This window comes from Rhinolophus sinicus, linkage group LG01, assembly GCF_036562045.2.
Source record: "Rhinolophus sinicus isolate RSC01 linkage group LG01, ASM3656204v1, whole genome shotgun sequence".
NCBI classification, from domain to species: Eukaryota; Metazoa; Chordata; class Mammalia; order Chiroptera; family Rhinolophidae; genus Rhinolophus; species Rhinolophus sinicus.
The window spans coordinates 105,927,410-105,954,998 of NC_133751.1; the positions used below are offsets into that span (position 1 = coordinate 105,927,410).

The window sequence follows — 27,589 nt, forward strand, 5'->3', positions numbered from 1 at the left end:
GTTCATCATATTCCAGGCACTTGTTCTAAGTGCTGGCAGTACACCAGTGAACAAAACAAAGTCCTTGCTCTCATGGAGCTTAGCTTCTACGGGAGAGATAGACAAGGGAGAGTCCGGCACAAGCATTTATAATCCAGTGTCAGGTAGAGATATGTGCCACGAGGAAAAGGTAGCAAAATGAGAGAATGAATAAATGTATTAGATATGTCCTGCAAGGAAGGCCGCCCTGAAAAAGGTACAAGGGGAGCTAAGGTCTGAATGGAGAATGAGCCGCGCAGAGATCTACAAGAAGAGAATTTCAAAGCAGAGGGCAAAACTAAGTAACATTAGATGTCTTTGCTTTCTGTAGGTCATTTTTTTCCTTGCCAGCTCTTTGCTATATTTTTCAATATTCAACATCATTTTTGTCTATACAAAAAATTGAGGAAAAATTGTATCAGTCACAGTCGAGAAGGGTGGGGGAGAGGGAGAGAGACGACGATTTGGAATGGGGAGTGAAAGTGCAGAAGATGCAGAAAGAGCAGGACCACCGTACAGGCTGGCGGGCTCTGTGGAGCCCCCTGGTCATTGGCAGGGTGGCCTTCAGAAGGCACAGGCCAGACACCATGGAGTTGTTCTTTGCCGTCTCTTTGCCTATAACTTGGAACACCCCAAACTGCAGGATGAGGAATTGCCCTGGACAGCGTTCCTTCACCAGATACTTCTGGGAGAGTTTGGGGTAAGCCCCTGCCACCTAGATTCCATCTCGACAGTGCTGTGGACACAGCACCCAGAAACTTCTGACCAGTGGACAGAGGACTGTTCTTTCTTTCTTCACACATCATCACTCAGGACTTGTGTTCTTGGAAACCCACCACTGGAACATTCATTGGGTCAGGGATTGAATTCCAACCAGTCCTTTAATTTTATTTCTTAACAGAAAACCTAGCTACTCAAAGTAATGTAAGGGCTGTTGGTGACAGTGGTCTCTCAGAGTGACATGTGATTTGAGCACAGAGTGTGCTGATGTCTCTCACACTCACGCTTGGTTGGAAAAGGAAGAGTCATGTGAAAGCATATGTGTAGGTTGAACGCTGGCATTGGTGCTCTTTCTGACATGACAGAACTTGATAAGAGGAGAGTGCTATGGGAGTAAAGGAGATGGCTTCTCAGATTCCTGGCATCAAGTCCTGGAAAATGTCCCAGACCACCATAGGCAGAAAGAACTGGAATGCCCCCACCCATGTCCCAATCACTCCTGCCTCCTGACTGTAGCCTAATCTTGGATCATCATAGGTCACTAAGAACATGATGGTGGTTCTGGGCCATATGTAGAAACCCAGGACTTCATCCATCTAACAACCCATTTGTCCAACTCCAGAGGGAGAGAGGAAGAGACATTTCCCATCAGACTCTTCAATCTGAGAAGATGAAACAGAATGGATCTTTCAGCTCTTTTCCCCTTTGCTTTGTTCCCTCTAAAACATTAAATGGTGGCAAGAGAGCACATTTATCATCGCTGGTCTCCAATGCGTAGTTATACAAGGTTTCATCTGACTGCATTTCCCGGCTTTTCCCTAAGGTCATGAAGAAACGCCTCATTCACAGCTGATTCAACCTGAGGGTGGGATGCACCTTGGCCTGCACAGGAGGGGTGGACCCATCAGAAGGGTTGGAGCCATCAGGGAGCAATGCATTTACCTGGCTTGTCTCCTGTTGCCATTTAAGCCCGTCTTGGGTTGGTGGGTCCCCCAGATGCTCCTCCCAGATCTATTTCTGATGTAAGACTAACTGGATACTGTCGGATTCATGGATATCTGCCTCATGTAGGGGTGTGTGCAGCAAGAACATCCCGCATTTGTAGGTTCTCTTCACCTTTCTTTTTGACTGTTGCATGATGAGTTCCCAGAAAAGTGGACTCGGAGTTGGAGTGTAGCAGGCAGGATGGATAAGTGCCCATGAGATCAGTGCCTTATGAACGGATGAGTGGTGAAGCCTGAGCAGGGTAAGGGCGAAGTTAGGCTGTAATGCAGGTTAACTAAGTCCTTGGGGAGCTCTGGAATTAGAAGGCTCTTCAGAGTCATCCCAGTTGTACTGAGATTGCCTGTCGTCTAAAATATCCTGTCATTCTGTCTGTGGGCGTGGGCTATTCTGGAAAGGGGGTGACCTTGGATGAGGTGGTTCTTTGCAGTATTGGCAGTCCCTGAAGGGGCTAACAGCACTCCTAGCAGCCGGGGCGACAAGACCTTCTTCATTCAAGGCTCAGTATTTAACAAATGACCCTTGCAGGGGAGGAGAAACCTTTTTTCCTACCTGTGTAGGTTCTAGACTAGGGTCCCTGTAATGAAAGGTTGACAAGAGGAAAATGAACAGAAGTTTATTGACATGTTCATTTCATATACACACGAGAGAAATCTAGCGACTGAGTAATCCCCAGAAGTGGCTTAGAATTCAGCCTTAAATTCCATCTTCAAATAAAACAAAGAAAGGTGTGGGTATGGTAAATTTTAGGAAGGTGACCAGGAAAAGTACAGTAAATAGGGTAAGATTGCTATGCAAATTTAAGTCTGTACATTCTCCATTGATGAAATTCTTTTTTTATTTTATTTTTTATTAGTTTCAAGTGTACAAAGCAACATAATAGTTAGACATTTAAATCTCTCATAAAGTGATAACCCACCCCTCAATCTACTACCCCTCTGACATCTTATATATAATAGCTGTTACAATACCATCAAGTATCTTCCCTGTGTTGTACTCCACATCCTGTGACCATATATACCTATATATTCAGTTATAGTTGACATTCAATATTATTCTACTTTAGCTCTTCAGGTGTATAGCACATTGGTCAGGCATCCACATAGTCTATGACGTGATCTTCCTAATAAGTCCAGTGCCCATCTGGACTTACATGATCTTTACACCATTGTTCTGTATTATCAATTTGTATTTCTTAATGCTTTCACCTTTTTCACCCTGTCCCCCAACACCCTATCTATCATCCTGAAAGATCTAGTACCTATCTGACACCATACATAGTTATTACATGTTGCTGACTACATTCCTTACACTATACCCTACATCCCCATGGCTACTGTATAACACCCAATTTGCTCTTCTTAATCCTGTCCACTGTCACCCGTCCTTAACCTCCCTCCCATCTTAAGGAAGTCCTTCTAAGAATCCTTGTAGTACTGGTTTGGTAGTGATGAACTCCTTGAGGTTTTTTCTCTCTGGGAAGCTCCTTACCTGTCCTTCAATTCTAAATGACAGCCTTGCTGGGTAGAGCAATCTTGGTTGTATGTTGTTGCTTTTCGTCACTTGGAATATTTCCTGCCACTCCCTTCTTGCCTGCAAAGTTTCTGTTGAGAAATCATCTGACAGTCTGATGGGGACTCCCTTGTAGGTAACTAACTGCTTTTCTCTTGCTCCTTTTAAGATTCTCTCCTTGCCTTTAACCTTTGTCATTTTAATTAGGATGTGCCTTGGTGTTGGCCTCTTCGGGTTTATCTTGTTTGGGACTCTCTGTGCTTCCTGGGCTTGTATGTCTATTTCCTTCACCAGGTTAGGGAGTTTTCTGTCATTATTTCTTCAAATAGGTTTTCAATTCCTTGCTCTATCTCTTCTCCTTCTGGTACCCCTATAATGTGGAAGTTGGTGTGCTTGATATTGTCCTGGAGGCCCCTTAAACTCTCCTCAATTTTTTGGATTCTTTTTTTCTTTTTGCTGTTCTGTTTGGGTGTTTTGTACTATCTTCTACATCACTGGTTGGTTCCTCTGAATCTACTGTTGATTCCATGTAATATATTCTTCAGTTCTGTTATTGTATCCTTTATTTCTGACTGGTTCTTTTTTATGGTTTCCATCTCCATTTTTATGACTCCTATCTCTCTGTTGAAGTTCTCCTTGAGATCATTGAGCGTTCTTATAACCAGTGTTTGCAATTCTGTGTCTGATAGATTGCTTATCTCCGTTTCACTTAGTTCTTTTTCTGGAGCTTTGTTCTATTTTTTTATGTGGGCCATGTTTCTTTGTCTCCCCATTTTGGTTGCCTCCCTGTATTTGTTTCTATGTATTAGGTAGGGCTGTTATGCCTCCCGTTCTTAGTAGAATGGCCTTATGTAGTAGGTGTGCTGTGAGGTTCAGTGGCGCAGTCTTTTTGGTCACCTGAGCCACGTGCTCCAGGTATGTCCCTGTGTGGGTTGTCTGTGCCCTACTCCTGTAGTTGAGCCTTGGTTGATAATTGCACATCAATGAGAGGGACTGACCCTTGGGCTCACTAGTTGTGAGGACTGGCCTTGACTACAAGGAAAGAGTTGTGGTTCAGGGGCTGATCTTACAGAGCAGGATCTGCCTCAGCAGGACTCTGGTGCCTTCTTAATCTGCCTCTTGGGTGTGTCATACTTGGAGATGGCTAGGTGGTGCTCTGGCTTGTTTTGAAGTTGTCCACTGGGAATGCCAGCCCCAGGACCACCTTGGAGGGGATCCACTGTAGGTCTACTTCAGCCACAGCCAGTGCCCCAGCCGGAGCCACCCAGAGGAAGCCAGAAAGAAATTCGCAGATGGCTGCCACCCGGGCTGTGCTTGGAAGCACCTTGAGAGGCCAAGCTGCGAACCAAGGCCGGCTGCCGCTAGTGCCATCTTAGGGCTGCTCAGCCAGAGGTACAGGACACGCTCAAGCCAGATGTTGCTTATTTGGGTTCCTCAAAAGTCTGCCCCTTGAGTCTAGGCAGGCAGTCTGTATGAAAAAGCCATCAAAAGCAGCCTGGATGTGCCCAAAGGTTGGGCTGGGCCGGGTCTCAAATCACCAGGGCGGGGCAAACGAACAGCAATACTCAGATATGGTGGCTGCATGTGACCACACACTGGGAAGGGGGGATGGCTCAACAAAGAAACAATGGCCTCTGCCAGCTCCCCTTTCCAGGAGAAAGCTGCCTCTCCCTCTTCCGTCGCAAGCCAGACAACTCAATTCCCCACCATGTGTCCTTGCCACCTCTCCAGCCGCTGCCCCAGCGCTGGAGCTCAGAGCGAGTGATTCCGTTGGTGGGTAAGTCCCTTTAAAAGGGGCACCTGTGAGTGCAGCCGCACTCTGTCTCACTGAGTCACAATCTCTGCTGGTCTTTACAACCAGAAATTATGGGGACTTCTCTCCCCAGCACTGGAACCCCGGGTGCAGTGGGGCTAGTATCTCTTGCTCTTCTCTGGGATGGGGAGGGACCCCCCACAGCTGAAATAGCCCTCCCGATCTTTAATGGTCACATACGATTGTGGGACCAGCCCATTCTGCATCTCTGACCGTCATACCAGTCTGGAGGTGGCTTCTGCGCGTCCTTAGTTAAAAGGCTTCAGTTCAGCCTGCTTTTAGGCAATGCTCAATAATCGTTGTTTTGTAGATTAGTTATAATTTTGATGTGATTGTGAGAGAAGGTAAACGCAGGGTTTACCTAGTGCACCATCTTGGTTGTCCTTTTAATTCAACCAAGTGAATATTCTGTTTTCCTATACCTTCCAGGGGCTGGAAACATGTATATAGGTTATGTGTCCAAGCATAGTACCCAAATGATGAGTTAATACATAATTGGTGTCAAATGACACTGGAACGGGCTTGTCCCAGCTCTTGAGCGCTGATTATCAAATATCCAGGAGTTCTGCAAGCCAATTGTTAAACCGTTGGCAGCTTGAAGTGGGTCTTGGTGGAATTATTTACACCGCAGAAATTGTCAAGTGCTACAAATCAGAGCTTGTGGGCATTTTTTTTCCTCCAAAGAGTTAAATTACTAGCACGACTGACTATATGTCCATATAATTGCATTTTTAAGAGAATTGGAAATATGCAAACACCTCATTTTCACTTCACCACAAAGTCCTTTTCCACATGGTGATTGTCTTAAAATTCTACTGTTAGAGCTTCATATCTTTAGCTTAACTTCTGACTACCTCTAAGGTGATATAGGGAAGTATATAAGGTTTTTGTCTGATTTTGTTCGAGCAGCGATAACAAAAACACCATAGCCTGAGTGACAAACAAGAACCGTTTATTTCTTACAGTTCTAGAGGCTGGAATGTCCAAGATCAAGGAACCAGCAATTTAGGGTCTGGTGAGAGCAAGCTTCCTGGTTCAAGTGTACTTGGCTGTCTTCCCACTGTGTCCTTACATGGTGGAAAGAATGAGAGATCTCTCTGGCAGGGCCGGTGGGAGGTTTTTCATTAGGGCACTAATTGCCTTCAGGAGGGCTCTACCCCATGACCTAGTCAGTTCCTAAAAACCTCACCTTCTAATACCAACACCTTGGGGGTTGGATTTCAACATGAATTTGTAGGCAGCCCAAATATTCAGTCCGTTGTAGTTCTGCAATTAAATCTATGGCTGAATCCTATCTCTGCCACTTCTAACATTGAGACATCAGACAAGTTAACTTTTCTTTATCTGTAAAACAGGGATTAGTGATACCCACTTTACAGGGGTGCTGTTCAAAATACATGAGAAAAAATTACGGTCGGTGTTAGGTGTGCTGTGACTATGACTCTGTTTCCTTAACATCTGCCCTTGACAGGCATGGATTTCCCCCTTGGGAAGCAGTTTGAGATGGGTATGATGAAGGAAGTTTGGTGGCATTTTTTAAAGCACCATTTTAAGGTGCATGCACCATTTGCAAAACACACCATTTTAATTTTAAATCAGGCTGTTTAGCATTGACTTTTTGCTGATTTCAGCACCTCCCCTTCACTCCAACCCCCTCAAGCATGCCTGCAGTGACTGTGTCCTTGCTGACTCAGCTCTTCCCTGTCTGAGTTCCCCAGGCCAGCTGCTCCCTGCTGAGAACTGTGAGGGGAAGCTGCAGGGCCCTTCAAAGTTCAGGCCCCAAAAGATAATGCAAACTCAGACAAATTGTAAGGCAATAAAGAAACTGTGGGACTGTAATGCTTCTATATATTTGGAGGGTTAGAAAGCAGTTCCTTTTGTCTTTTAGCTAGAGATTGGCCAAGATTAAGATCAATTCCAGATTGGGGGAAATTCCCTCTTGATGCACAGGTTTTCAGTTGTATTGGTATATTTTTCCTTTTGCAATTCTTACCTGGGTGCTAAGGTATAAATGCTCTTGGTGAGATGGGGGACCATGCCCTTCTCACACCTACCTGTTATTTTCTCTTGCTCTGCTGATATTGAATCAATCTTAGAATAGAATCCTACCTACTGTCATGTCAATGCCATAGCTAGTGGGGGAAGTTGGTGACTCATGCAATGAATGGCAGACCCACAAGGGACCAGCAGCCAAACCAAGTTATATGTAGTCAGTTAAAAGGCCGGGAGTCCGGGTGTCTAGGGTCAGATGCAGGAAACCATATGATTTGTTGATTTGTCCTTCAAATTGAGATTCTAGAGAGTAAAGGTGGCCCCAATGAATAATTAGGGCAGGACAACAGGCATTACTTGAAACTGTCCTGGTCAAATCAGGATGTGTGGTTACCTTTCAAAGAGTCACAAAGGTAACAAAGGTGAGTTTGTGCATCAAGAATCTTATGCAGAAACGGGAGACTTCCTCACTGTCAGTGATTAGGTGCTGTGGCTATAAGCTGGAAACCGTAGGTGGCCTTTATGTATTTGCAGCTAATGAGGACACATCCAGCAGTGAAGGGGGTGACCTGAACCCACAGGTGGATGGCAGGTGGACTATTGCAGTTAAGAGGGCAGGCCCTGGAACCATGGTACTTGGATCAAATCCTACCTACCAGCTGTGTGGTGTTGGGTGAGATAATTAACCCCCTATGTTTCAATTTCCCCACTTGTAAAACCAAGTATCCTAACTACCTCGTAGGACCATTGTGAGTTGTAAATGAGAAAATACATGTAAAGCACTTGGAATAGTTTCTGGCTCATAGTAAATGTTCAAAATATATTAACTGTTAGTTCTATCATTATTGTTATCAACAAAGCAGTGGGCTCACAATTAGAAACCAGGTTTGAAGCTGAATCTTACTACTTACAAGGTACGTGACTTCGGGCAAATCACTTAACACCCTGAGCCTTGGTTCTAGCTCTGTAAAAATGGGGTATTCATAATACTTCAAAGGATTTTGTGAAGAAAAAAATGAAAGACTATGTCTGAAGGCACTTTTAAAACTGTAACAGCCTTATGGGAATGTCAGTTGTTATTTTTATTCTTAATTAATATTATGATGAATTGGCAAGTGGTACCAGTCCGTAGGTGAGGAGGACAGACCGTGAACTTCAGCCCTGACTAAATTATGACTGTGCATTCCCTTTTCCAAGGTAGTTTGTTATTTACAAAAATTTTCCCTATGGATTTATCCCTTTCCGTCTCACCATTATCCCAGGAGGTGAACAGATAGTGCCCCATATCTCCGAGTAGAAAACTGAAGCTCTGAAAGCTGACATGACTTGCTTATGATTGATCCGTGGCAGAACTAGTCTTAGGACCAGGTCTTCTGACTCAGATTCAGTGTTCTTTTCACAACCCCATGCTGCCAAATTAAATATTTAGAATTATAGAAATGTTTTGTTCTCAATTTCCTACTTAATTTTGCCTGGAATTATAGGTACTACCTCTACCTCCAATGAAATACCAGTGATTATATCTGTCACTTTTGCTTGTATAATATTCACAGTAGTGTATTTCTAACTTCTGGAATTTTAATTACTTGAAAAGTAATCATAGTTGCGTGATATAATATTCTCAAATTTCTCAGTGATAAGTTATGATTATTAAATTTTCTCTACATTGTTCTCCTTTTACTGTTTCTCTGTAGTTTAGTTCTGTTTCTGTAAACTTCAGTGCAAAATGTATATACTGGGGGTGCCAAAAACATGTATACACATGACTTGTATTCATTTTTTGTGACGGTGTATATTGAGTATTCCAATTTTAATACAGTTTTTTCCTTTCTTAAAATGTGTATATTAAAATGTGTATACACTTTTTGGCACCCTCTGTATTTCAGTGATCCCCTATTTTGAAGCATTAACATGCACAATACCAAGTATTCTAATTGGGAGGACTATCGTCAGCCTCCCAGTAATTTTTTAAAACAATGAAAATAACAGTAAATTTGGACATGGCATGAGTTAACCATTTAACAAACATTAATTGCTCACATGACTGATTCTGTACCAGGCCCTTTCAGATATTTTATCAAACTGAAAAGTCATAACAATCAGGGGCTTCAATTCTTAATTTTTCATCATATATTATTTATCTCCTTTTATCCCTTAATTTTTAAAAGGTTCCATTCCATTTCAGATGTTCGTAATTCTTTGTCACTTAAAAGATATCTGTGGTTTTATTAGTGATTTTATTGCATTTGTGGTATAACTACCTATATGGTCACTTTATAAAATGTTCATTTGAGAAGGACAGGGAAGTTTATGTTTTGTGTTTTTTTGAAGGAAGAATTCAAATAACCCCACAACATTATGTAGCCACTGTAAATTCTGTTAAATTTCTATCCAGTCTTTCTACATACATTTTTTTTCTATGTACTATAAATCAGGTGGTCTCAAAAACTTTGTAACTTGTTTTATTAATTTGTTATCATGCCCTAAACCTTTCCTCAGGCTTTAAAAAATGCAAGGTGATGAGTTTAAACATACTTGATTTTTTAATTGTTCCTCAATTTCAACTAGTATAATGTTTTAGTGAATACCTACCTGTATAAAGCTTTTCCTATGTTTTGAATTATTAACTATGCTAGCTATTGGATAACAGATATCAAATATTTATTAAACTAAATGTTTTATGAATCTTTGAAAAAACACTGGACAGTGACAGAAGAGCTAACCAAAATCAGTGGGAAAAGGATAAACTACCAAATACCTGTGGGTATTCCTGGGACAATTTGCTATCCATATGGAAGAAAAAAAAATTATATTTCCATTTCACATCATCTAACAAATAAACTTGGGATGGATTAAAAACTTAACTGTAAACAGCCAATTATAAACTGTTTGGAGAATATATATTATGACATCAGGATAGGGAAAGATTTTTTTAAAAAGTTACCAAAAGCTGAAATCATAAGGTAAAAATAGAATAAATTTTACTATATTGAATAAACCCCTTTTTCATGAAAAAGACACTATTAACAAAGTTAAGACAGTTAAAAGTTTAAAGAGGCGAGAGAATAGAAGAATATACTTGAAATGTAAATAACCAAAACAGAATAGTAGGCAGATCTTATGAAGACCTAATCAATGAGAAACGAGAAACAGTTATACCAGGTAAGACGTACAAAAATAGTGAATCTTTTGTATATTTTTGAAATATCATGAAAGGCCAATAAACAAGGAAAATACGCTCATCTCATTAGTAATGGGACATGCAAAGTACACCATAATGTGATATCAGTTCATACTTATTTGACTGGCAAACATTAGAAATTTGTCAATATTAAGTGTTGGCTAGAATGTGGGGAGCTGCTCTTCTACTCCCTCTCCTGTGAGAGGGTAGATTTGTGCAGCCACTTTAAAGTAATTTGGCAACACCGACTAAAGTTGAAGATTCGTACATCTTACCATCCAGTAGTTCTACCTTATGTATTTTCTACTTCTAGAGAAACTTTCACAAATATGCAAAAACTTCAGCACAAGAATATCCTTTGCATTATTTTAATAATAGCATAGCAAGGAAAATAACCCAACTGCCCTATTTCTCTTGTTGAAAAGGGGGGAAAAACAAGAATGATACATTAATCTCATAGAAAGCTATACAGCAGTGTAACTGCATGGACAAGATCTACATGTATTAATGTAGATACATCTTAAAACAATGTTGAATGTAAAAAAAAAAGGATAAAAAAGAATATTGGTAAATTTCTGTAAAATTTCAAAAACACAAATAATACTAATTATTGCTTATGGGTGCATATATATAAAGTACAAGAATACAGCCGTGGATAGCAAGAATGCTTTCTAACTTCAGGGTATCACTTATTTCTGCCAAGGAGTAGAAGGAGCGTCTTCAACTGTGACACATCATTTAAAACTTGTTGGAAACAAAATTAAGAACATAACTATAGTAAAAGAGAAACAGCTCTGGTTTAGGATTTATAAGTTCAGTGGTGCCTCTGAGTGCCCTGGTGACCTTTTCATGTTCCTTGAAATTTCTAGGGGACAGTATTAGGTTAGGGTTACAATCAGTTTTTAGCACAAGAACCCTTCACTTCAAAGAAAATCTGAAAACCCTGCATAGTATGTGAAATAGGTGAAATCAAAACTGCTTGGGCAGAAACTAGAGGGTGGAGCCAGGCTGGGTGCCAGTGGGATTGGTAGTCCCCACTTCTTATCACCAGCACCCCCTCCACAGAGTCTGGGGATTGGCAGAGATCATTTTGTAAACCCATGCATGGGTGACCTCCAAGGCGTCTTCTCTCTCTGACAGTCTGTGTGACTGGCAACAAGGGCTCTGTAGGAAACACCTGGAGAAATAGAAGAATGCTTTTTCCCATGAAAAACCATCTCTTCATGTGGCCATTCCACAGATTTGAATGTTGAGAACAGGCTATCTCCCCCTTTTTAAAAAACATTAATTTGTTATCTTTTTGGTGCTCATATCACTTCCTTACCTCCCTAAACATATACCCTCACCATTCTATGTCCTCATCTGCTTTCCAGCCTCCTTTTCTGTGGCCTTTGGCCTTGTATTTCCCCTTGCTTTCCTTCATTGCTTCATTTCATCCAAGAGCCATTTATCAGAATCCTGACAGAGCCTGCTACTCAGCCTCCCAGTCAATGGGCCCAGAGCCCCCTGCTTTCACACTCCTTAACCCTCAGGACCCACTTCTTGGTTGAAATCCATTGAGAAGGATCAACAACCACTTCCTAATTATAAAATCCAGTGGACGTCTCCTCTAACTCGTCCAGTCATTGACATCAGGATGGGGTACATGGAGCCAGCTGCTGCTCAGTCAGCCAGGTCCAAAAATACAGGCTAACTTTGGGCTTTTTCATTCTCATATTCTCTCTCTCTCTCTCTCTCTCTCTCTCTATATATATATATATATATATATATATATATATATGTATGTATATATATGTATATATATGTATATGTATACATATATATATATATATATATGTATACATATACATATATATGTGTATATATTGAATTTCAGATAAATCATAAATAATTGGGAAAAAGTGTATCCCAAACACAGTACAACACTTTTTATTCTAAAAAAGTATTGTTTATCTGAAGTTCCAATGTATGTATTATAACTGTGTGTGCTGTATTTTCTTTGCTGACTCTGCAGCCCTGAAGCTGAAGGAGGGAGCACTGCCCTCACACTGCGCTTCTCCCTGGCTTCGTGTGACGCTGACCTTCACCCCCCTCCTCCCTCTGACTGCTCCTTCACTGTCTCTCTCCACAGCAGTACCACTTCTTCCGCCCCAACTCTGACCCTGATCCTTGTCTCTTTTCCATGACACTCGCTCCATCTATACCCGTCAAATCCTTTGTTCATTGCTGACAATTCTGGATCATTCTTTGGCCCTGAACTTTTCACCAAGCACATATTTCCAAGTGTCTCACAGACGAATCAGATTCGGTGAGCGGAGGCCTCAATTAGTCCTGAGCTGTTCTGACCCCTCTTACCTCTGTCAGGGCAGCTCCTCCCCAATCATATTCCCTCTGTCATGCACCCAGGTGCAAAAACATAGGTTTCTTCTGGGGCTTTTTGCTTTCACCTCTCATATTTCCCCCGCAAGCCCTGATACTCCTCCCTGCCATATGCCTGGCTTGTTCTGAGTAAACACCTGTTAAATGAATGAATGTCTTCTGGGTTTGTTTTTTCCTTGCCACTCTGTTACAGCCACCTTCACTCACATTTCCATTACCATATGCTCATTTTGGTAGCTGCAGCCTGGCAGTGGTTTCCCTTCATCCAGGACAATCTTGAGGCCCCTCCAAACAAATTTACCTGAGACATCTTTTTTTAAAGAAAGAGAATGCCTTTAATTTATTTTTTGAATAGATACTACATTTAGGTGGCTCAAGGTTCAAAAGGTATAAAAGGGTATGTTGGGATCTTGAAAGGGTCATTCAATATCATCTCACTGCCGACCTGATTCTGTAACTAGTTGAGACATAGATACAGGAGTGAGAAAGATGGAGATCAAAAGCTAGGTAACATAGGGAGGCGTGGTCTTTAAGCTGCCTTACTCATCTTTCACTCAGGAATTAGAAAGACTTATACATCCAGCCACAGACCCAGCTGGACAGCATGGGCCTTCCCTCTGGGCTCTGCTCTAGTAAAAGCTTAGAGCTGGGAGGGGCCAGGGGCATGCACTTCCAGCCAGCAGGCTGGCTCCAGCACGGAGAGAGAGGGGGCCGAGCAGCTCACACTCAATTCCTTTTCTCCAGCTCACCGATCAGACTAGTCACTGTGGTTCCTGGGGAAAGTGGGCCGGGTCAGGAGTGTTAAGTCCTGCACAGCACTCCCCAGCTGTGTGCTGACGGTTACAGGTGAACCACCAGGGTGTCAGTCCCTTCATTCTCGGGTCCAGGATGGTCAGAGCCCCAGTCTCCTCCTTTCAACCTTGACTAGTCTCATGAGAACCCTAATTTCCCCAAAGTTTACCCCAATGACTCAATGTAATCAGTTTCTGTATGTGACATAATGGCAAAAATGCTGGGATGCACCCCTCTAAGTCGTGGCCATCTCTGTATCTATAATATAATCTATAAGGGGAAAGAAAGGCACCCTCTCACTTATCACACACAGAAAATCCCTCCTGCACCACGTTCTCCTCCCTAACCTATCGGGAGGCCACCAATAGTGTGTATATATATATATATATATATATATATATATATATATATATATATATACACAAGTAAATTATATACACCCCCTTTTTTACACAAATCATGGACTAGGCCAAAGGCTTTCACAAATTACCATTAAATCTCAATGACAACACAGTAAATGTTTATTTCTTGCTCATGTCCCAATCCAGTGTGGCCTTTGGGCCAGTGAGGGGAGCACCACAGTATTTTTTCAGGAGCCATTATTCATCCCATCATCCTTTAATCTGCTGGCTTTACTGGTCCCTAGGGATTTGGGGCCTCTGCCAGATGCTCTCAGAGAGACAATAAAAGCAGGAAAAGAGGAAGCAGTGAGGATCTAGGGGGTTTTTAGGGAGTGGGCTTGGAAATGATTTATGTTTCTTCTATCCACATTCTGTTGGCCAGACCTCTGTCATGTGACCACAAGGAAATGCAGTCTAGGTATCTGGCCAGAACCAAAGGAAATAGGGTGTGGGAGCCCATCGCAGTTTTTGTTACTTGTGCGGGACATACTGTTCTACATCTTGCTCTTTTGATTTGACAACAAATTTTAGTAACTATCTGTTCATGAATAGTTTTCTCAGACTTTCTAACAGTTGCATGGTACTCAATTTTACAGAGTATATCACAATTTATTTAAGTGGTCCATGGTTCTATCATCCTCCATGCTTTCTTTTCTACCATCCTTTCATCTGCAATGAATACGCTTGTCCTTATGTCATTCCACACGTATGCAAGCATACCTTCAGGAAAAGTTCTCAGAGGAGGTGTTGCTGAATCAAATGGTGTGGACATTTAACATTTTCATACCTCTCGCTAGATTAGCCCAGTAAAAGGTTATATAGACTTGTATTCCCAAAAGCCATTTTATTGTTTAATCCTGTTTGTGTAAAATATTTCTACTTTTCTGCATGTTTGAATGGATATAGTTTAATCCATGTCCACTAGGTCAGAGAGGTTCATAGTCTGGGTGGTGTCCACATGCTGGGCCTTCATCCCTCCTCCATCCCTCAGGGTCCTTATTGTATATTTCTGTTCCCCAAGTGTGCCTTTTGCATCCTGCACTCAATTTAATGCTTCAACCCTTTCTCTCATTTAGATTCAGGTACAGTGAACACTCCGTTCACTGTAGTGTTCAGAGAAACAGGGCTGGGTACCAAGTAGAACCCTTTGCATCTGTTATTACTTTGAATCCACCAAAGTAACTCTAGGAAGTAGGCCTTTGCACGCCTATATTGCAAATAAGAAAACTGAGGTTCAGAGAGGTCAAATAAATCAAGGTCATCTAATTAGTATCTGCTATATTTTCATCAGAAAATCTATTCTTCTTTCCCCCACCCCAGTACTTCTCACACCAAAGCATAACTTAGGGCAAAAAAAAGGAAACGCTCACCATTGAGATGTCTCTGGGTACATCCCAAAGCTTCCTGCCCCGAGGGAGCCTAGATTTCTTTGAAGTCTCCTATTTGTATTAAAAATAAATACAGATTTTGAATTTCCCTTTTTAATACAGCTGCATTTATTTTAATATTTAAAAAAAATTTCAACATGCTTGCTATCAGGTAGTAGTAAAACTCCAGGAAGCTGCCAGTTTCCTGTGTGACTTGGTGAACCCTGGCCCACTGCCATGTATTTGATCCCCCTTACCCTCATCTCCCACCCCCCACCCCCCTTACCCTCTGGTAACCACTAAACTATTGTCTGTGTCTACGAGTTTTTGTTTCTCATTTGTTTGTCTTCTTCTTTTGTTATTTTTGGTTTATATACCACATATCAGTGAAATCATATGGGTCTCTGCTTTTTCTGTCTGACTTATTTCGCTTAGCATTATACTCTCAAGATCCATCCATGTTGTCACAAATCTTCCTGTATCATCTTTTCTTACCACCGAATAGTATTCCATTGTGTATATATACCACAACTTCTTTATCCATTCATCTATCGAAGGATATTTTGGTTGTTTCCATGTCTTGGCCACCGTAAACAAAGCTGCAATGAACATTGGAGCACACGTGTCTTTATGTATAAATGTTTTCAGATTTTTGGGGGTAGATACCCAGGAGAGGGATTGCTGGGTCATATGGTAATTCTATTTGTAATTTTTGAGGAACCTTCACACTGCCTTCCATAACAGCTGCACCAGTCTGCATTCCCACCAACAGTGTATGAGGGTTCCTTTTTCTCCACAGCCTCTCCAACACTTGTTACTATTTGTCTTGTTGATGATAGCCATTCTGACTGGGGTGAGGTGATATCTCATTGTGGTTTTGATTTGCATTTCTCTGATGATTAGTGATGTTGAGCATTTTTTCATATGTCTATTTGCCATTTGTATGTCCTCTTTGGAGAAATGTCTCTCCAGGTCCTCTGCCCATTTTTCAATTGGGTTGTTTGTTTTGTTGTTGAGTTGCATGAGTTCCTTGTATATTTTGGATATTAGCCCCTTATCGGAGGCACTGTTTGCAAAAATCTTCTCCCATTCAGTTGGTTGCCTCTTTATTTTGTCGATGGTTTCTTTTGCTGTGCAGAAGCTTTTAAGTTTCACATAGTCCCATTCGTTTATTTTAGCTTTTACTTCCATTGCCTTTGGAGTCAAATTCATAAAATGCTCTTTGAACCCAAGGTCCATAAGTTTAGTACCTATGTTTTCTTCTATGCAGTTTATTGTGTCAGGTCTTATGCTTAAGTCTTTGATCCATTTTGAATTAATTTTGGTACATGGTGACAGATAGCAGTCCAGTTTCATTCTTTTGCACGTGGCTATCCAATTCTCCCAGCACCATTTATTGAAGAGGCTGTCTTTCCTCCATTGTATGTTTTTAGCTTCTTTGTCAAAAATTATCTGTCCATATTTATGTGGTTTTATTTCTGGGTTCTCAATTCTATTCCATTGGTCTATGTGTCTGTTTTTCTGCCAATACCATGCTGTTTTGATTATTGTAGCCCTGTAGTACAAGCCAAAGTCAGGAAGTGTGATACCTCCATTATTGTTCTTTTTTCTTAAGATTGCTTTGGCTATTCGGGGTCTTTTGTGGTTCCAAACAAATCTGATGATTTTTCGTTCTATTTCTTTTAAAAAACTCCATTGGGATTTTGATGGGGATTGCATTAAATCTGTATATTGCTTTGGGTAATATGGCCATTTTAACTATGTTGATTCTTCCAATCCATGAGCACGGAATGTCTTTCCATTTCTTTGTGTCTTCTTCAATTTCTTTCAAAAAAGTCTTGTAGTTTTCAGCATATAGGTCTTTCACATCCTTGGTTAAGTTTATTCCTAGGTATTTTACTCTTTTTGCTGCAATTGCAAAAGGAATTGTTTTTTGTATTTCTTTTTCTCAGATTTCATTGTTAGTATATAGGAAAGCAATGGACTTTTGTATGTTGATGTTGTAGCCAGCAACTTTACTGTATTCATTGATTGTTTCTAATAGCTTTTTGGTGGAGTCTTTAGGGTTCTCTATATATAGCATCATGTCATCTGCAAAGAGTGACAATTTAACTTCTTCATTCTCAATTTGGATGCCTTTTATTTCTTTCTCTTGCCCGATTGCTCTGGCAAGGACTTCCAACACTGTGTTGAAAAGCAGAGGTGATAGGAGACAGCCATGTCATGTTCCTGAACGTAGAGCAAAGGGCTTCAGTTTTTCACCATTAATTATGAGATTAGCAGAGGGCTTGTCATATATGGCCTTTATTATGTTAAGGTATTTTCCTTCTATACCTATTTTATTAAGTGTTTTAATCATAAATGGATGTTGTATCTTGTCAAATGATTTTTCTGCATCAATTGATATAATCATATGATTTTTGTCCTTTATTTTGTTTATGTGATGTATCACATTGATGGATTTGTGGATGTTGAACCATCCTTGTGCCCCGGGGATGAACCCCACTTGGTCGTGATGAATAATCTTTTTAATGCATTGTTGTATTCGATTTGCTAGAATTTTGTTTAGGATTTTTGCATCTGTATTCATCAGAGATATTGGTCTGTAGTTTTCTTTTTTTGTGCTGTCCTTACCAGGTTTTGGTATCAGGGTAATGTTGGCCTCATAAAATGAGTTAGGGAGTACTGTCTCTTCTTCAATTTTTGGAAGAGTTTGAGCAGGATTGGTATTAGATCCTCTTTGAAGGTTTGGTAGAATTCACTAGTGAAGCCATCTGGTCCCGGACTTTTGCTTTTGGGAAGGTTTTGGATGACTGATTCAATTTCGTTACTGGTGATCGGTCTGTTTAGATTTTCCAGTTCTTCATGGTTCAGCCTTGGAAGGCTATATGTTTCTAAGAACTTGTCCATTTCTTCTAGGTTATTGAATTTGGTGGCATATAGTCCTTCATAGTATTCTTGGATGATCCTTTGTATTTCTGTGGTGTCCGTGATAACTTCCCCGTTTTCATTTCTGATTTTGTTAATTAGTGTCTTCTCTCTTTTTATCTTAGTGAGTCTAGCCAAGGGTTTGTCAATTTTGTTAATCTTTTCAAAGAACCAGCTCTTTGTCACATTAATTTTTCTATTGTCTTTCAATTCTCTATTTCATTTAGTTCTGCTCTGATTTTTGTTATTTCCTTTCTTCTGCTGACCTTGGGTTTCACTTGTTCTTCTTTTTCTAGTTCTTTAAGGTGTAACATGAGGTTATTTATTTGGGATTTTCTTGTTTCTTGAGATAGGCCTGTAATGATATAAATTTCCCTCTTAAAACTGCTTTCGCTGCATCCCAAAAATTTTGGTAGGATGTATTTTCATTGTCATTTGTTTCTATGTATCTTTTGATCTCTCCTCTAATTTCTTCTTTGACCCAGTCCTTCTTTAAAAGTATGTTGTTTAATCTCCATGTATTTTTGAGTGTTTTTCCTGCTTTCTTTTTGCAGTTGATATCCAATTTCAAAGCCTTGTGATCAGAGAATATGCTTGGTATGATTTCAATCTTCTTAAATTTGCTGAGGCTGATTTTATGTCCCAATATATGGTCTATCCTTGAGAATGTTCCATGTACACTAGAAAAGAATGTATAGTCTGATGTTTTAGGATGAAGTGCTCTATAAATGTCAATTATGTCCATTTCATCTAATGTGTCATTTAGGGCTGCTATTTCGTTATTTATTTTCTGTTTGGATGATCTATCCATAGCTGTCAATGATGTATTTAAATCCCCTAGTATAATTGTGTTTTGGTCAATTTCTCCCTTTAGTTCTGTTAGTAGTTGCTTGGTATATTCCGGTGCTCCCTGATTGGGGTATAAATATTGATGACTGTTATGTCTTTTTGTTGTATAGTCCCCTTTACCATTATGAAATGTCCATCTTTGTCTCTTGTTATCTTTTTCACCTTGAAGTCTGTTTCATCTGATATCATTATGGCTACACCTGATTTTCTCTGGGTACCATTTGCTTGGAGTGTCAATTTCCACCCTTTCACTTTGAGTCTATGCTTGTCCTTGTAGCTGAGATGTGTCTCTTGGAGACAGCATATGGTTGGGTTTAGTTTTTGATCCAATCTGCTACTCTGTGCCTTTTTATTGGTGAGTTCAGTCCATTTACATTTAGGGTGATTATTGATATGTGAGGATTTCCTGTCATTCTATCTTTAGTTTTCTGGTAAGGCTGTGTCTCCATTGTTTCTTTGCCTTTTTGTTGTTGTCTATTATTTCTGTGTGGTGGTATTCTATGATGTTTCCCTCTGTTTCTTCTTTTATTACAGTATATATTTCAGTTCTGGATTTTTTTTGAGTGGTTACCCTTAAGTTTATGTAAAAGAAAATTTGATATTTAGAGTATTCCATTTTCTTCACCATGCTTACTTTCTCCATTCCCATATTCCAGTTCAGGCCTTTACTCTCCCCCTTTTTATGTTTTGGTTGCCACAAATTGTCCCTGTTGATGGTGGTCGAATAGCCTCCTTTAGTATTTCTTCTAGTGCAGGTCGTGTATTAGAAAATTCCCTCAGCTTCTGTATGTCTGGAAAGGTCTTTATTCCTCCTTCATATCTAAAGGATATCTTTGCTGGATATATTATTCTTGGCTCATAATTTCTCTCTTTCAATAGTTTGAATATTTGGTTCCACTCCCTCCTGGCTTGTAGAGTTTCTGCTGAAAAATCTGATGATAATCTAATGGGCTTTCCTTTGTAAGTTACCGTCTTCTTTTCTCTGGCTGCCTTGAGGATTCTTTCTTTGTCGTTGATTTTAGACAGCTTCAATACAATGTGCCTTGGAGAAGGCCTGTTGGGATTGAGGTAATTAGGTGTTCTATTTGCTTCTTGGATTCGAGGGTCCAGTTCTGTCCACAAGTTTGGGAAGTTCTCATCGACAATTTGTTTGAATATATTCTCTGTTCCCTTCTCTCTTTCTTCTCCTTCTGGTATGCCCATTATTCTTATATTGCTCTTTCTGATGGAGTCAGAAAGTTCTTGTTGACTTCTTTCATTTCTTTGAAGTCTCAAGTCTCTTTCTACTTCCATCTGTGTCACTTCCAGGATTCTATCTTCGATGTCTCTGATTCTTTCCTCCATCTGGTCAACTCTACTACCTAAGCTGGTTATTTCACTCTTAATTTCTTCTATTGAGTGCTTAATCTCCAGAAATTCTATTTGTTTGTTTTTTTGAATTTCAATCTCTTTCGTAAAATGCTCATGCTGTTCTTTGATTGTGTTTCTGAGTTCATTTAACTGCCTATCTGTTTTTTCTTGCATCTCATTGAATTTTTTCAGAACTGCAATCTTGAATTTTCTGTCATTTAAGTCACATATTCCGTATCTTTAAGTTCTTTTTCTGGAGACTTTTCACTTTCTTCTGAGCTGTCTTGTTGCCTTGGTTATTCATGGCAATTACTGATTTACTATTTCTCTTCCTTGACATCTACAGGAGTGGCTTCTGCAGCAGGTTGATAGGAAGAGGTCTTTCTTTTGTTTTCCAGTTCTCGTTAGTAGAATGTTTTATTTTTTCTCCGACTGCTGCCTTTTTTTTTCTCTCTCACACGGTAGTGCTATGTTTTCTCTGCACTATTCCAGCGTCTCACACAATGGGGGGATTCCCTGGGAGACGGGCTTCTCCTCTGTTAATAGTTCACCTAGGTCATAGGGCGCAGTGTCCCAGTGGGTATGCGGAGAGGTTTTGAAGTTCCAAAGCTCCCCCTGCACCAGATTCGGATCCCGTATGTTTGAGCAGTTCAGTTTACTCCTGCAGGGATCCGCCCAGATAGGTGGGGTCAGGGGCGGGGTGAGTTGTGAGAGGTGGCCCAGAGCAATGGCAGCAACCGCCACCAAAGCTGGTCCTGCTTCCACAGCTCCCTCCCCTTTGCCAGAACTAGTTGGGCTGTGAGTCTGTATCTGCGGTCCACAGTTCTCAGAACAGCAAATATTCTGTTCTTTTGATCTGACACTGCTACTGTTCCGCTTCTAGCACCGGGCAGGTGGGGGCGGGGCGAGCTCTGGGAGGGGAGGGAGGGGGCGGCTAGTCTCAGTGCCTAAGGCTTCGTTCTCTGCTCGGCAGTGAGGGCTTAAACCACCGTTTTCAGCCTTCTTCCCTCAGTCTTTTCTCTGAGGTCTCCGCCGTGATCATTGGGTTCAGCCGTGTTATATGCTGCCCCCTCAGCCCTGTGGGCCACAAGCGGAGCCCTAGCAGTCCGATCTCCCGCAGCTGCGGTAGTTCCGGGAAGCAGCGAGCTCGGAGCACTGAGCTAGGTCTGCGTCCTGCGCCTGCGCAGCTCCGTCTCCGCACTTCTCCCTTCCCTCCTCCCCGGCTCTCGCGAATGTCCCACCTGTAGGTTATTTCGGTAGTGGGCCTCTTTGTCTTGCGGTCTACTGTGCAGGGAGTCCTTTTTGGAGTTATTGTTGTTTGATTAGGTGTAAATTCCAGGGGAGCTTTACAGAGGCTCACCTCACGCCGCCATTTTGATGACGTCTCTTCCTACCCAGGATGTTTTAACATCAAGCCTTCCTTGTAGGGTCAGCTGGCCCAGCTTACTGTCTCTGCCCTAGAGAATTTTGAATTATAGCTTAGCCCCCTGCCTTGTACTGAAATTGCACGGTGTCTTTTCTTTTTTCAACCATGACCTTCATAGATTCGATCTACCTATTCCCTATCTTTAAGTACTTTGCAGCAGAGAAGAGGCTTGTCAAGTGTTTAAAGAATAAAACATATGCTGATTGAACACATTATTGTGTTAACCACTTTCACTTTTCCGAAGGCGTTGGTAATTGACAAACTAATGAAAATCTTCTTCTGCATACCAACTTCTCTTAAACACTCTGAAATCTTTTAAGTTGGCTTGCTGTTTCCTTGGTGCTTCCATTAGTACATTGCCCATGCATGTGCACCCTATTCCCTGAGATATCCCTGTCACATTGCTTGACACTGGGCATGTGATTCATGGCTCCTCTCATCTCTGGAAAATGGAGATAACTGCATCTTCCAGCTACCACTCAGGGATGTTGTCAGAGTTGATGAAACAATGTTTTTATGGGGCCTCTTTGGAAATAATAGAGAAATCGCAGTCCCCCTTCCCCATTAAGATTGTTCTTATTGATTTAGTAGTTGAATAAAACACTGATATTCTTCCCAGCTAGGTCATATTGAGTTGCTGAGTATCTTAATCCTCAGACCCAAGCAGAATTTTGTATCTATAACCTTCAGACTGTTGACAAAAAGAAGGATTCTTGGTGGTCATCACAGGAAAGAATTCAGGGAACTCACCGAATAAGCCAAGCAAGCAGTAGATTTGTTGTAAAAAGGACAGTACACTCTCAAGATGGTTAGAGTGGGCATGCCCAGAGAAGAGCAGCCGCCCCAAAGAAAAGTGGGGCTTGGCAATTTGTCACAGTTACCATGAAGGCCTGAAATATTCAACACTTAGGGCTGGTGTGGTAGGTGTTCCTAGGAGGGTCCTCGCTGACCACTCCTTCTCTCAGAAGGAGGGAATTTTTGTCCTTATTTCGCTCTTGTCAGAACTGTCATGGTGACACAGGGGATAGAGATTTTCCTAAACTGCCATGCTAATAATATTATAATCCATTATAAGTAGCTAAAGTTCACTTTAGGTGTAAAGTGACAAGATGGCGTCCTGGGTCCTCTCTTGGCCACCGAAATCTAGTTCTGGCCAGTCTGTTAGCTGCACTTTTTCTTAAAGATGATCTCATCTGCTCCCTCCTTAGTCTCCTTTCACCTCCTCCATTCCCTTCCTGCCCCTATCTCCCTGTGGCCCTATTCTTATTGCCTATGATAGCATGATGAACTTGGAATTTAAACTTGGTACATTTCCGTTTTACTCTTGGAAGTATTTAAGTTGATTATCTCTCCTGGGCATGTCTGGGCCATTCCTAATCCTGGTATATGTATATGAGATAGTAGGTAAAACTACTGCATCTTGGTGAACATATTGATATTTTTGTGTCCTCCATATTATCTGATATTTTAAAATTAAATCCCAATATTTAAAAATCTCACTGCTTTCATGAAGCACCCATAATTTTTCCATTTCAGAGTCTCGGGTCTGTTGCTCCCAATTAGCCATACTTTGTATAGGATATTAGACCATCTAAAAACTGTATAAATGTTTTAATTCTAGTAACTGTCTGTAAATGTACTGTCCAATAGTGGCTAGCCACAGATGTGAAAGAAAAAAAAAAAAGATTCACTCCTGAATTGTTCTAGGTTACAGTTGAATTGCTCCACAGCTCACGTGGTGAGTGGCTACCGTGTAGAACAGTAGTTACAGAACATCTCCGTCATCACAGGAAGTTCTGCTGGATAGTGCTAGTCTATAAAATTTGTATCTTTAAAGACTTGCGTCTTTGGCTGAAATATATTTACCTTTCTGCTCTTCCCATTCACCCCTGTCATAGATATTCCCCCTCATACTATAATGAAGATTTTAATTGTTTGGGCCTTAGAAACAGTCTCAACTCCAAGGCCGTGGTTTGAACACAGCGTCTGAGGAACATGGCCTATGGACTCACCATCTGGAGGTGGTGCAGCGGCAGATCCAGCCATTTCTGAGAAATTGTCTGGATTTGGAGTGACTCCCAGAACTCTGATTTAGCAGTTCCTATGCTTAGAACAAGTTTGAAAGCAACACAAATCTGTTTTGTATATACAAATAAATCCTCGTGTGCTGCATGCCGTTCCTAACCTGCCAGTTTCCTCTGGCTGCTCCAAAAAATAGAATTCAATGGCACATTAGTTAGCCTGCATACAGGGAATGGGGCGTTCTGATTATTGAAATGTTCTGGTTGAGTGATTAACCTGATTTTTACAGAAAAACTGCCGAGGCCAGGGATTTTCTATCCAAGAGGTTATGCTGTGCCACTGTACTTCTCTCTTCCAGATGATCACAGCAACGCTGCTTCATTCCTCCAGCAGCTAGAAGTACATTGCTCTCTTTGGTAAAAAATTTCAAAAAGGCAATTGATATACTCTCAAAGGGGCTTCATAAAAATGAATCAACAATGCATTGTGTTTCAAATTATCTTAGAAAAAAGAATAAACACAGAAGGAAAAGGAAGATCTTTGCCCAAATTTTATACTCATAACCTTCAAATAGTATAACTTTAAAATATTCATTCATTATTTTTATCTGTAGTACTAAATACTTAAAAATCTTACTAGATGGCAGTGCTACAAGGCCTTTACAAATATTAATTTATTTAATTTTTATGACTACCTTAGAATAAGGTATCACAATTGTTATGCCCATTTTAAAGATGAAGAAACTGAGGAACAGAGAGCCATATAGATGGGCCATAGCTGATCTACCTGAATTCTCACCGGTATAGAAAGTTGTAGCTCAATAGCTAGAACACATAACTAGGTTTATGAAAGGAGACCTGGCTGAGTTAGGTGGCTCTGATTTCCCCTACCTCCCCCTCCCCAACTATTAGATGGGTAAAGTTGAGGGGCTGGTATGGGGAAGGGAGGTGAGGGAGTCTGGTAATGTTCAATTTGGCCCAAGGTAGAAAATGGAGTCAAGAGAGGCTTTTCCTAATTTGTACTTAATCCTTACCTGTGATGTGTAGGGATATTATAGGTACATATAATTCATTATATCATAAAGGATGTGACTCTCAAAATAAAAATTTTTTTTTTCCAATTCAGTAAAAGTGTATTGAGCAATGGGCTAGCCCTGGGAAGGATGGAAGTGACATGGAACTGACTAAGCCGTCATTGTGATCCTTGATAAATTCCCACTTCATGGGGCAGTCAAACACAAACTAGTAATCATGTAAAGGATGTTATGAAGCACATATGCTGCAAGGGAGGGTCCAAAGTGCTGAAAGAGCATGGGAGACAGAATGGTCAGTTTTGACTGGGAAGTCAAAGTGATTTCCGAGAGGAGTATCTCTTGCAATCCAGCTTCAGAGATGAGTAAGAATTCAGCCATAAAAGGAGGAGGAAAATTGAAATTATATTTGTGGCGTCTATAAATCTGAAAGACTTTGAGGAGTACTGTAATGGTAAGAAGGCCTTAGTGGTGAAATAGTGAATGGCAGTGTGTGTGTGTGTGTGTGTGTGTGTGTGTGTGTGTGTGTGTGTGTGAGAGAGAGAGAGAGAGAGAGAGAGAGAGAGAGAGAGAGAGAGAGATTTAAATATTAAATGTTTTTATTTTCAGACTACGCAGGAAATAGCAGATGTTGGATTCAAGAATTTGTACATCTCATTTCATTGTACTTCTCACCAAGTAATTTTGGGTGGGGGGAGAGTTTATTTTATCATTGAAATAAAAGCCAATGAACAAATACTAGAAAATCCATTTCCACTTTCAAATGTGTTTTTCCAGAGTCTAAAAAAATATTTTAAACTTTGGAATGGGATAAAGTAGGGAAAACCAAGACTGCATTTCTAAAAATGTTTTACTTGGCTAAAATTTAAATAAATCCTTGTCAGAAGCTAAAATGTTTGAGCACCACCGATTCCTTTGACAAGGAAAAAAAATAAAATAAAGTAGAATAAAAAACATTTAAAATATGAGGAATGAAAAACTAATCAAAATAAAAGGAAAAAGTTTTCTTTGCCCAGAAAAGTTTCACAGAGGTTTTTTTTTTTGTTGTTGTTGTTTTGTTGTTGTTTTGTTGTTGTTGTTACTATTAGCTATAAAATGGAGTCAGGTTTTACATTAAAAATATGTCTTTACAGTGATATTGTACTTATGAATTTCTGTATTGTACTTATGAATTCCTTATTTTTATCCTGCTAACTGAATAGCGCATGCTAATATGCCTCATACAACCTTAGCAAAGGTAATAGAACTGTATTTTTAAGTCACATCTTTAGTGGCCCAAAGGAGCATGTTCCTAACTGCGCTTTTGTCTTTTCTGGCAGATGACATTTGATCCAGAAATCTTCTTCAATGTTCTGCTGCCACCAATTATATTTCATGCAGGATATAGCCTGAAAAAGGTAAATACACAGTGATTGCTTTCTTCTTTTATTCTTAAGTAGAGAATTTTACCAGCACTAAGGAAACAAACAGTTATTGTATGGGTTTACCTGTTTGGTAAGACTATCATTATCATATATTATGCGACACAGATTCAAATCTGACCTACTTGGAATTCTCTAGATCTGCGCTGTCTGTTCCTGGGGTGCTAGCCACATGCAGCTCCTAAGCCCTAGTGATGCCCCTAGTCTGAATGAAGATGTGTTTTCAGTGTCAAACACTGGATTTCTCAGACTTAGTATTAAGAAAGAATGTAAAAGATCTCAATAATATTTTATATTGATTTAATATGGAAATGATAATGTTCTGGATATATGGGGTTGAACAAAATACGTTATGAACATTCATTATCCTTTTTTAAAACTTATTTTAATGTGGCTACTGGAAAAATTTGAAATGACACACATGGCTTGCATTGTATTTCCATTGGACATTATTATTCTAGATGATTGTAATCAAAGAGTTCACTGTTAATTAACACTGGGTTTATTCACCAGAGTGGAAACTCCAGAGTGCTTTGCTGATACTCAGCCAGTGGTGCTCACACAGGAAAGCTCAGTTTTGCAGTTCAATGCACTTGCACAGCCTGAATGTGTGCGTCTCATAGATTAGTAACTGGCATGGAGGGTACGTGCCAGCACCCCCTGAGCCACAGAGTGAGACTGGCTCTGTGAGCTTTGGGATGCGGACGTGGTGAGGCTGCCTTTCACTGCCCACCCCCACTCCGAGATTCCTGGGCCCTCCTTTCTGGCCTGTTAGTTGCAGCAGCGAGTTGGCTCCTTCAGTAGAGACCTGGTCTTGTGTACTCCGGGCTCCCTCTTGCTGTCAGCCATGACTCCTCAGATCCCACTTACACAACTGGAAGGGAGTTTTCCCAAGCAAGCACTTGAAAAGATTTAGAAGGCTGGATTTATTCGGGTTGTTCTTCCTCATCCCCAGCCCCATCGTGAGGTATCATTTTGTGTGATTCTTTACAACAGTTGTAAGTGATTAAGGTTTCGTATCATGACATTCAGAAGAAATATAAGGCAGAAACCCAATATTAAAAGTTAAAGGGAAGCTTAAATCTTTTAGAATAGTATTTTTAAAATACTAAAGGGTTCCAGTGACAACAAAACTTCTTAAAAACTTTTTCCAGAGTCCTGCACGGACTGTCCAGTCCCTTCCCTTTCTCTCACGTCTAGCCAGGTCTAACCAAATTTGTTGTTTCTCTCACTTCTGCTCCATCACCTTCCAGATGTTTCTTCCCCCTATGTTTTTGAGAAACCTCTGTCCTTTGTGGTGCAGACAGTTAAGTGTCTGTAGAATAAGGCCAGGAACTGAGGCTCCAATAAAAAATGTGCCTAAATAGTAAGGGAAGGGAGGGGCAG

At 40.7% G+C, this 27,589-nt stretch overlaps 1 protein-coding gene across 2 annotated transcripts in view; it reads left to right on the forward strand.

Annotated features, from left to right (window-relative positions):
* The window catches only part of SLC9A9 (solute carrier family 9 member A9), a 570,416-nt gene that overhangs the window by 24,240 nt on the left and 518,587 nt on the right, over window positions 1-27,589 (forward strand). For both annotated transcript variants that reach the window (XM_074334001.1, XM_074334003.1), the window contains exon 3: window positions 26,102-26,179. In XM_074334001.1, coding sequence (XP_074190102.1) covers window positions 26,102-26,179 — 78 coding nt within the window. The remainder of the gene's footprint in view (window positions 1-26,101; window positions 26,180-27,589) is intronic.